The sequence below is a fragment of the Pteropus alecto genome, unplaced genomic scaffold (assembly GCF_000325575.1).
Source record: "Pteropus alecto unplaced genomic scaffold, ASM32557v1 scaffold98, whole genome shotgun sequence".
In the NCBI taxonomy this organism is placed as follows: domain Eukaryota; kingdom Metazoa; phylum Chordata; class Mammalia; order Chiroptera; family Pteropodidae; genus Pteropus; species Pteropus alecto.
Window position 1 is genome coordinate 11,165,390 of NW_006443570.1, and position 11,354 is coordinate 11,176,743.

Below are 11,354 nucleotides of genomic sequence, written 5' to 3' on the forward strand. Positions count from 1 at the left end.
TCCCCACCCAAAATTTGGAAGCCTGTCTCTGAAAGACTGAATGATTCTTCTCAGCCCTTTCACACAGTGGGATATAGTGAACTTCAGGGTATCATGAGCCCAGAATATGTAGCATCAGCAGGAGGTGTCTGGAGTCAGTGTCTGGTACCAGGATCCCAAGAGGGCCCCATCAGCATCTTTGCTAGCTGCATCTAGACCGGACCTGGGAAGTGGTTGCCAGGGCCCAGCTGTACCACCTCTGCCCAGTCACCTACCCTCAATCTCTTTGTAGCTCCCACCCAGTGACCCCAAGGTGAAGACTCAAGGGAAATGCATGCCTTTCTTCCGAGCCGGGTTTGTCTGTTCCCCTCTACCTGACCAGTCCTTGGCCCGAGAGCAGATCAACGCTCTGACCTCCTTCCTGGACGCCAGCTTCGTGTACGGCCCCGAGCCCGACCTGGCTAGCCGCCTCCGCAACCTCAGCAGCCCCCTGGGCCTCATGGCCATCAACCAGGAGGACAGAGACCATGGGCTGGCCTACCTGCCCTTTGACAACAAGAAGCCGAGCCCCTGTGAGTTCATCAACACCACTGCCCGTGTGCCCTGCTTCCTGGCAGGTGAGTAGAAGCCGGGAACAGGGGGGCCCGAGGACAAGGGGACTGAGGGCAGAGGGAGGCCAACTTCACCAGGCTGCTAGGCAGCTTCCAGGAAGGCTTTACCACTGCTTCTCCTCATCGTCTTCTGGCAAAATGCACACCAAGCCAGCACTGCCTCTGGCACTGGTTCAGGACTGGCAGAAGGGCCCAGATGAATACAGAATCTAAGAACATGTGTTCACTTAAAAAAAAAAAAAAAAAATTAAAGGAGTCCAGAAAAGCACAAAGAAAATAAGAAAATCAACAAAATCTTACCACTCACTGAAAAATTAACATTTTAATGCCTATCTTTCCAGGTTTTTTTCTATTATATAGTTCCACATCATTTTACATAATTGGGGTTATAAGTAATGCTCTATAACCCAGTGTCTTCACTTAATATATCGCAACTTAAATATTCTTCTACAACATGGTTTTTAATGGCTGCCTGATATTCCATATCGTATGTTACCATAATTTATTTTATCAACCCTATTTGGAAACATTTAAGTCATTTCCAGTTGTTCTGTGACTTGCATTGTTTTGTTGTGTTTAGGTAGTGAATATCCTTGTTGAGGAATCTTTGTGCCCATTTTAATAATTTTTTCGGGATAACTTCCTCCAGGAAGACATTCTAGGTTAAAACAAATGTATATTTTAAGACATTTTATAAACTTGGCCGAAAGCCCACACTCCATACAGCCGGTGCACAACCAAAGTCCCCCAATTCTGTTCATTCCGGGGGCTCGTGCCCTCCTGTCCTCTCTGCCTTTAGCTCCTGGAGGCCTTCCTTCTTCCAAATCCACTCTCCCAGGACAAACCCCCTGTCCACTCTGACATGGTAGAGGCTGTCCTGTAGATCTCAGTCTCTTGGTAGATCTCTTAGATCCTGTGTTCACAAATATCTCACATCAGTCCAGACACAAAACTGTATCCTTTCCTGTTTTCCACAAAAATCTCCACTAAGACCCGGACTTTAACAGACTTTCCTGATGATTAGAGAACACAAGAAGTCCCCTTGTGAAACACCTGATCTTTTACCATTTAACTGTTCCCCATCCTGTTCCTCCTCCCCGCATCCCAAAGGCCCGCCCCCCAACCTCCGGATTCTTCTCCCTTTAATATCCAGGCTCCTACACTCAAACTTGCATTCCTGAAACCTTCAAAGTTGCTCCACACCATAAAAAGTCCCCCCATTTATTTGTTTGGTTCCATTTTAAAGGCAGTTGGGATCTTAATTAGCCAAATTTAATTTTTAATGTCATCTATAGTCTTTATCACAGTCTCGTGAGGTTGACCTTATTATCCCCATTTTCATGGATCTGAAGTCTGAGGCTTAGAAATGTTAAGTAACTTGTCCAGAATCACACAGCTAAAAAGTGTGCATGTAGAGCTGAGATTCAACCCTATGAGTCCCCACTCTGATCCCTCTCCACTTGACTTCCCTTAAGTTGACTGCCAGGAGGGGCTTAGGAGAGGGTCCCTTTGGGGCACCATCATTTATTTTTTTGTGTGCAGGTTCCTGGGTTCTGGGGCTGCTCAGAGGGAACCCACCTTCCTGCCTTCTGGGCTTTCAGGAGATTCCCGAGCCTCGGAGCATATCCTGCTGGCCACTTCCCACACTCTCTTTCTCCGTGAGCACAACCGGCTGGCTGGAGAACTGAAGAGACTCAACCCTCAGTGGGATGGAGAGAAGCTCTACCAGGAAGTCCGGAAAATCCTGGGAGCCCTCGTGCAGGTACAGAGGCCCAGGAGCCTTCCTCACATGCTGGCCTGGCTTCCGCTCCTGGCTCTGCCCTCTGCTCGCTGCCTCGTCTCGTGGCCTCTGCTCGCTGCCGTATCCTCTGCTTTCCACACCTCCATTTCCCCTTCTTCTCCTCTGCTGCTTCTTTCCCATTGTCTCATTCTTTAAACCTTCTCTTCTATTTCTTCAGCTTCTCTGCCCCAAAATGCATCCTTGGATTCATAGTAGCGGAGTCATTCATACATTGGTCACTTGGTGCGCCTGCCCAGATGCCATCATTGGGACCATAGGCTCCATCACTCCTGGGTCTGTTACCTAGCAGTTATTCTGGTTATTTTGATTAAATTATCTTATTTTTCAATTCTCTACTCCTAATCCACATGTCATAGGCATAGTCAATTGCTATTGTTAATTGGCTGATTGACTAGAAGAGACAGGTTGATGTGTTGGTATTAACCATGTACATAATTTTAAAACATTTTATTTTGAAATAATTGTCGATTCTCAAGAAGTTGTAAATAAATGTACATGCACCTAGCTTCCCCCAGTGCCAAGATTTTGCGTAACTATGGTACAATATCAAAAGCAGAAAGTTAACTCTGATACAAACCATAGTGCTCAGATTTCACCAGTTAGAAATGCAATCGTCTCTGTGCATGTTTGTGTGTGTGTATGTGCGTGTGTGTGTGTGTGTGTAGCTCCATGCAATTTTATCACATGTGTAGCTTCATGTAATCACCACCACAATAAAGATGCTTAACTCTGCCATTACCATGAGACTCCCTCATGCTACCCTTTTATAGACACATCCACCCTCCCCTTCCCATATTCCCATCCCCTGGTAACCACTAATCCGTTTTCCATCTTATTTCGTGAATGTTACATAAGTGAAATCATGCAGTATGTGTCCTTTTGAGATTGCTTTTTTACATTCAGCATAATTTCTTGAGGTTCATCCAAGTCACTGCATGTTCACCCAGTCAGTAGTTCATTCCTTTTTGTTGCTGAGTGGTATTCCATGGTCTGTTTAACCATTCACCTATTGAAGGGCATTTGGATTGTTTCCAGTTTGGGGCTATTACGGATAAAGCTGCCATGAACATTTGTACATAGGTTTCTACTTGAAAATAAGTTTTTATTTCTCTGGGACATATGCTCAAGGGTGCAATTGCTAGGTCATATGGTAAATAAGTTCATTTTTAATTTTAAAAGAAACTACCACACCATTTTCCAGAGTGGCTGTACCATTTTTACATTCCTACCAGCACTGTATGAATGATCTCATTTCTCTATCTCCTGGTCTTTATTTAGTGTCATCATTATTTTTTTTAACCCTTTCTGTTAGGTATGTAGTGATATCTCATTGTGGTTTAAATTTGCATTTCTCTAATGGCTAATCATATCGAATATATTTTCATGTGCTTATTTTCCATCTGTATATCTTCTTCAATAAATATCTGTTCATATATTTTGCCCATTTTCAAATTGGATTGTTTGTCTTTTAATGTTGAGTTTTAAGTGTTCTTTATATATTTAGATACAAGTCCTTTGTCAGATACGTGACTTAAAATATTTTCTCCCAGTCTATCTTTTCATTCTCTTAACAGAGTCTTTTGCAAACCAAGAGTTTTTAATTTTGATGAGTTCAAATTTATCAAATTTTTTTTCTTTCATGGGTTGTGCTCTTGGTGTCCAGTTTCAGAAAGAACCCCCCCACACACACCCGCCCCAAAAAACGATTCAACTAGTGCAAAGAAATATGTTTTTTTTGTTTGTTTGTTCGTTTGTTTGGTTTGTTTTGTTTTGGTTTGGTTTGGTTTTGGGTTTAGAAGTTTTATAGTTTTATGTTTAACATTTAAGTCCATGATCTATTGGGGGTTAATTTTTGTATAAAGTGTGAGTTTTAGGTTGAGGTTAATTTTTTGGCCTATGAATGTCTAATTGCTTCAGCACCACTTATTAAAAAGGCTATCTTTCCTCTACTGAATTGCTTTTGCTCCTTCATCAAATATTATTTGGGCGTATTTATGTGAACCTATTTAGTCTATTTTCTCTCTGTTCAAATTGACTAAATTCTATTGATCTGTCTTCAGTTCTATCCCATTCTCTCCACCCTACTACTGGGTCTATTCAGCAAGATTTTTTTTTTTTTAATTTCAGTTAGTATATTTTCAGTTCTATAATTAGGGGTTTTAAAAAAATAAATTCTACTTCTTTGCCGAAATGTTCTGTTTTTTCATTTCTTTCAAGATAACTTGTAATTAATTATCGAAGCATTTTTATGACAGCTACTTTAAAATCTTTGTCAGATAATTCCATCACCTGATTCATGCCACTATTGTCTTTTCTCATTCAAATTGTGTCCTTCCTGGTCTTGGTATGATGAGTGATTTTCAGTGGTATTCTAGACATTTTGGTTATTAGGAGACTCTTGATCCTACTTAAATCTTCTATTTAAACACGTAGTTCCCCTGTTTAGGTTTGGCATGTAGGTTCTGTTATACTCTTATGGGCTGTTGTTCCAATGACAGTTTAGTTCCTGAGCCCATGCAATGTCATTCTGGTTGGCCTCATTCTTCTAGTGCTTCCAGAATTCTCACTCAGCCCCTGCTGACGCTGTCTGCAGCACAGGAAGGTACTTTCCTGGCTGCCTTCTGCTGTGAGCAACTTTCTAGAGGAGCAGAAGCCACAGCACCTGGGTCTCCTTATGCCATTGAGTAAAGAACAGAGAGACACAGGGCTTCACTGCTGCTAATACTGCAGGCAAGATCAGACCATCCGTCAGCCTGGGCTGTGGATTGGGGGCCGGGATGGCTAAGGGTGTGGGTTGTAAAGTGAGTTTGGGGGTTCTTTACTAGATATCTGATGAATTTCTCCTGTCGCAGTCCTCTAGAGAAAAAGAAAATAAAAGGTTTTTCTTCGCTTCTTTTGTCTATTCCTGGTGGAGGTTCCAGGTTGCCAGCCTCTCACATACCCAGTCTGGGGTATGTAAGAACTCTCCATGTTGTCATTCCTCAAGTCCTGAGGTCCTTGGCCAGTTCATCTTCTCAACAGCTTTTTGAGTCTATTTATTGTTGTTCGGCGAACAGTTTCCAGGATGTTTAATTATATACAGTGGGGAAGACTGAGGAAAAATGAGTCTGCTCCATCTCGTTCTGGAACCAGAAGCCCCACACACATATTTTTAACCATTGAAGAGATCTATTTCCATTTATTCTCAAAATTTCCAGAACTCAATATTTATTTAAAAAACTTTCGGATCCAGGAAACTTGCTGCTGTAGATGTTTGTAGTAAATTATTTAAAGAATGAAAAGTATCTACCCAAAGATTATGTGCGTTAAGCCTTACATTAGTTTACTCAGGCCACCATAATAAAATATCGCAGACTGGGTAGCTTCCACATCAGATTTATTTTCTCACAGTTTTGGAGGCTAGAGGTCCAAAATCAAGGTGTTAGCAAGTTCGGTTTCTCCTGAGGCCTCTTTCCCAGGATTGCAAGATGGCAGCCTTTCCTCTGTGTCCTCACGTGGTCGCTCCTTTGTGCATACACCATCCTGGTGTCTCTCACTCTTCTTATAGGGACACTAGTCCTATTGGATCAGGGCTCCACCTCTATGATGTCATTTAGTTTTAATTTCCTCTTTCCAAGCCTGATCTCCAAATAGAGTCACACTGGGGGTTAGAGCTTCAACATATGAATTTGAGGGGAACACAATTCCATCTATAACATCTTTTGGACCATAAGAAAAAGAAACCCACTCAGACTAATTCAGATGTTCAGTATTGGTTTAACCCTAGACCCGTGTCAAATGGAAGCGACATTTTAAGAGTTTCTCCTGGAACACCAGGGCAGGCAGTGTAGTAGGACCTCAGCAAGGCTTAGAGCCAGCGACTGGTAACCATCTGGAATTAGGGCAGCTGCTCTCGCTCTGTTCCACACTCCTCTCTGCTCCTGTCTTCACTTCTTTTTGCCCTCCACGCTCTCTCTGCAGATGGGTTTTCTCTGCTTTTCTGCACATGGTAGAAAATGAAAACCCATATGACCCCACCTATCCCCTCAGATCAAACGCCATCAAACTGGGCCATTCTACTGTAGCCAGAGGCAGGGTTCTGTCCCCTGCTGCTTCCCACAACCCGAGGAGCAGACCACCTGCTCCAAGGATGACATCCACAGAGTCTATGCTGCTGAACAAATTGGAAGCAACCTAAGAGTAAAACAGTAAGACAAGGACCTATGAGTGCAATAGAATATTATATACATTAATTACATAATAATAGTGAGCTAGGAAGAAATGTGAGAAGTGTTAAGTGAAAAAGCAGAATGCAAAAGTATGCATTCTCTAGGACTACAACTCTGTAAAGATGTGTCTAAGGTAGACAAAGTCTAGAATGAATAAAAATGAATATAATTATTGGGTTATGTGACAGCATAATTTTTTTTCCAAAATTTTCTCAATGTATGTTCATTCATTGTTTTGAGTAAAACAGAACCAGAAACTGATCTCTCCATGGTACAGCATTTCTTTCAGAACTGGATTGAATGAACTTCCCTTGGACACCCTGTGAACCATTCCTGTGGTACTTCCCTCCTCTTGCCCTGGCCTATGGGAAAAGTTTAGTAATCTGACATTGTTTTGTTAAATTGACACAATAGGACTGTCACTTCTGCTTCAAGTTCATAAACTTCGAACAAAGATGGCAGAGAGTACATCTCAAGTGCCAAATTCAAATGACTGATTACTAGAGCCTATGTTAAGACAAATCACGAGAGATCAGTGTAAAGAGTGTTCGCGGTCAATTAGTAATGTCTGCCAGGGTCATAGGAATGAGAACTGGGCACACATGCTGTCCATGTGCCATCCTTGATTTTTCACTGCTCATCCCTCTTGGCTGCAGCTCCTCTCCAGCCTCACTCTGCAGAAGTTGAAGTCTCCTCACACCCTTTCCTCATGACTTGTTTCTCCTTCCAGATTATCACCTTTAGGGACTACCTACCCATCGTGCTAGGTGTCGAGATGCAGAAGTGGGTCCCTCCATACCGAGGCTACAACGAGTCTGTGGACCCCCGAATTTCCAATGTCTTCACCTTTGCCTTACGCTTTGGCCACTTGGAGGTCCCCTCTACTATGTCCCGCCTGGATGAGAACTATCAGCCATGGGGTCCAGAACCAGAGCTCCCTCTGCACACCCTCTTCTTCAATACCTGGAGGATGGTCAAAGATGGTATATTCTTTCAGGGAAGTGCTGTCACCTGGCTGTCTCACTCTGCAGCTTGCTTCCAGGGAAACCTGGCTTGGAAGTCAGACTCCAGGCACTTCCTGTGTGATCTTGGGCAAGAGAATTCATCCCACGGAGCCTCAATTTCCTCATTTGTAAAATGAGGATAATAATAGTACCTATCTCAGTAGGAATACAAAAAATTAAGTGAGATATGCATGTAGAGCACCCTGCAATAGTTCCTGACACACAGGAGGTGGCCAATAAATACTAGTTATGATCCTTTCTTTCTTCCTCTGGCCTCTAAGGTGCCAGGTTTTCTCTACCTCTCTTCCTTGCCTCAGGCTTCTCTGACTCTTGTAGGAAGAATTCATGGGTTTGGTAAATAAATTGCTCTTTCCTGCTACCCTTTAAGTCTTTCCATCTCCATCAAGTGCCAAAGGTTGGACCCAGCTCCCCTTTATCCTAGATCGGGCTGTGTTGAAACTGGCTTTACTTAAGGCTTGACAAGCCAGGACCATGTTCCATAGATTTCTGCTACCTCTTCCCATGCTGCAACCTTCCTCAAGAAAGAGAAGGAGCCAACTCTCTGAACTAGAACTCAGAAAAAATCCTGAAGCTTATATTTGTGCCATCATCCCATGAATGGCCCTTTCTTCCACCCCCAAGGCAGGCAGTCTGGACTCCGACCCCCATCCCCACCCCGCGCCCCCGGGCCCCAGCTCAGCCTGCAGGATGCACTGTGCTTTTCTCTCCCTGCTTCCAGCCTGAGATGTTCAGCGGCCCTACTTCCACCAGAGAGAAAATGTCTGGTGGAGGGAGGGATCAGCAGTGGAAGATGTTCCCACCCTACCCCTGTCCCCAGGATGATCTCTGGGTCTCCCTTGCAGGTGGAATTGACCCTCTGGTGCGGGGCCTACTGGCCAAGAAGTCCAAGTCGATGAATCAGAATAAAATGATGACAGGAGAGCTGCGCAACAAGCTTTTCCAGCCCACTCACAAGATCCATGGCTTTGACCTGGCTGCCATCAACATACAGCGTTGCCGAGACCATGGGATGCCTGGTGAGTGGGCCTGGCGTCTGGCCTGGGCTGGGGAACTTTTAGCTACTTTTTGGAGTTTCGGAGGGCTCTCTTCTATAATCTTGAGGATCAGATCCATTCTAAAACAGAAGGCAGAGATGCTGGTGTTTAAAACTCACCTTGCTCATCTGTGAAATGGAATCCTCCATTCTCCCTAACACAGAGACAAGAGAACATATCTGCTGCCATCCTGGAGCTCCTCATCTGAAAAGGAGCTCTCCAACCAACTAGTGTAAAAGCCCAGAAAATATTAAGAAAAGGAGAGTAGAGAGAAACCGATGACTACGGGGCCTTTTTTTGGTACCCATGAAAGGCAATTTAATGTTGTAATTAAGAGCCAGTACGCCTGGGTTCAAATCCCACCTATGTCATTTCTAGTTATGTGACCTAAGGCAAATTACTTGACATCTCTGTTCTTCAGTTTACATATTTGCTTAGAATAGTGCCTGGACCCACATAAACTGCTAGCCCTCTCAAGACTGAAGTACCTCATGTAGAAAACAATGGAACCCCATCCCAGAGACTATTAGTCTAGACTTTCTAGGGCTGATGGAGCTGGAGTAGGTATGTCCTCAAAGGGGGCTATGGGCAAGAAGTCCTTGGAAGGAGACAGCTCCAGTCTCTTCACTCTAGGGTACAACTCCTGGAGAGGCTTCTGTGACCTGTCACAGCCCCAGACACTGGCAGAGCTGGATGCCGTGCTGAAGAACAAGTTGCTAGCGAAGAAGTTACTGGATCTCTACGGGACCCCTGACAACATTGACATCTGGATTGGGGGCATTGCCGAGCCGCTGGTAGAAGGGGGCCGGGTGGGGCCTCTCCTGGCCTGCATCCTGGGCAAGCAGTTCCAGCAGATTCGTGATGGAGACAGGCAAGTGAAACCTCAGCGGGAGTGGAGGGAAGGGGAGACCCTTCTCCGAGGTCAGTGTCCCCATGTCCCCATGAGGACTAACCCAGACCTCAGCATGTTCCCGGTGACCTCCTTCCTTCCCCTTGGGCAGGAAAGGCAGGGGTCAATAGCTGGCTATATGGACAGACTGTGCTTCTGTCTCTGCAGGTTCTGGTGGGAGAACCCTGGGGTCTTCACTGAGAAGCAGCGGGACTCTCTACAGAAAATATCCTTCTCACGCCTTGTCTGTGACAACACTCACATCACCAAAGTCCCACTGAATCCATTCCAAGCCAACAGCTACCCCCGAGGCTTTGTGGATTGCTCAGCCATTGATAAGCTAGACCTCTCACCCTGGGCCTCAGTGGAGAATTAGGTGCCGCCCACACTGTGCAGTAAAGCACAGTTTGGTCCATGATGCCATTTCAAGCAATTTTAGTGATCCAGTTCCTGAGACCTGTTTCAGCCCTTCTTTTCAGACAGATCTCGCTGCACTTGCCAGATGCATACCTCTCACAAGCCCAAGGCCAACACCTCAACCTTTCCAGCTCTTCCACTTGAAATCTGCTGGGATGCCCTTCCCTACCCCAACCCCTCTGCCTATGGAAATCCTCTTTTCTGTCATGACGCAGACCTGCTGGGATGCCCTTCCAGTCTAGCTTGCCAAATGTCACCCATCCTCTCCCTGGAACAAATCTTGGCTGAAGCTGCGGCCTTTGCACCCTTATCTTTCCTCCTTTCCTCTCAAACTAGATTGTAAATTCTTTTAGCTAGGGACTGCGGTCTTCTTCTGAGTGTTTCTCATGCCACCCAGCAAGGTGCTTGGCGCAGAGCAAGCACTCAATAAACATCTGATGATTGACTAAAGATGCTGGCAATGATACTGTTTCCTTCCAGAAGGCGGGCCTTAGAATCACTGCCAATTAAGTTACTAGATGTTTATAGTCTAGACTTGTCCTACTACTAAGATGTTGTGTGCACGGGTCCGTGGGGGTGAGAAGCATGGTTCGATGGGATTTCAAAGAGCTCTCCAAGAAACGGAGGAGGAAGGGGCTCCCAGGGAAAGACGAAAGGCAAGAGAGCGGGCTAGGGATGGTGCCAAAGGGTTAAACAAGGAGGAAATCCAAGACCGGATTCCCCTACGGCTAGAATGAACGTCCCTTCTAGAGGCTGTTCCGGGAAATACCTTCTCCAAGGCAGACCTTGGAGCCTGGAAGGCCTCTGAAGGGGCATCTCCAGAATATTCCTTGTGCTGCTGCCCAATGCATATTCATGCACTTTTTTAAAATGACCCTCCGGAATGTCAGCCCAGCCAGGGCCTCAGGCCCCCTGACTGGCAGGGTGGGGTGGGAGGCACCTAACCATCTTGTGGAAAGAGCCCGGGAGCCAGAAGACCTAGGCTGCAGCCCTGGCTCTGGCACCTGCTTCTTCAAGGCCTTGGATAAGCCCATTCACGTCTCTGAGCACCCACTTTCCATCAGTGAACTGGAGATAAGTAGTATTTATCTTGCTCTGGTGAGGTCCCAATGTGGCCTGATGCTCCTATGGGTACATCAGCTCCAGCATCCTGCACATCTTCAGGCTCCCAGCTACAGGTGCCCCTCTCCAAATATGGGGAGAAGCAGGGAATCCACCAATCAGATATAGGGATCAAGCTCCAGGGGAGATTATTAGGGAAATAGCCTCCTTTCCCTCTCTCAGCTCTGGCTACATGAAGCCAGGACTGAGAAGTCTACTGTGTGAGGATCCCTGAACCACTTTACCAGGTGCTTGTCATCTGGGAAGGGCATACCCTTCCATCACACCT

The 11,354-nt window shown here is 45.4% G+C and overlaps 1 protein-coding gene across 2 annotated transcripts in view; it reads left to right on the forward strand.

Annotated features, from left to right (window-relative positions):
• Positions 1–10,105, forward strand: part of LPO (lactoperoxidase) — a 23,438-nt gene extending 13,333 nt beyond the window's left edge. Inside the window, exons 8-13 of one of the 2 annotated variants that reach the window (XM_006924872.1) lie at positions 272–596; positions 2,192–2,352; positions 7,330–7,582; positions 8,467–8,640; positions 9,292–9,529; positions 9,716–10,105. In XM_006924872.1, coding sequence (XP_006924934.1) covers positions 272–596; positions 2,192–2,352; positions 7,330–7,582; positions 8,467–8,640; positions 9,292–9,529; positions 9,716–9,923 — 1,359 coding nt within the window. In that variant the 3' untranslated portion in view covers positions 9,924–10,105. The remainder of the gene's footprint in view (positions 1–271; positions 597–2,191; positions 2,353–7,329; positions 7,583–8,466; positions 8,641–9,291; positions 9,530–9,715) is intronic. The other variant, XM_006924873.1, reaches the window with a different exon arrangement.
• The last annotated feature ends 1,249 nt before the right edge of the window (positions 10,106–11,354 follow it).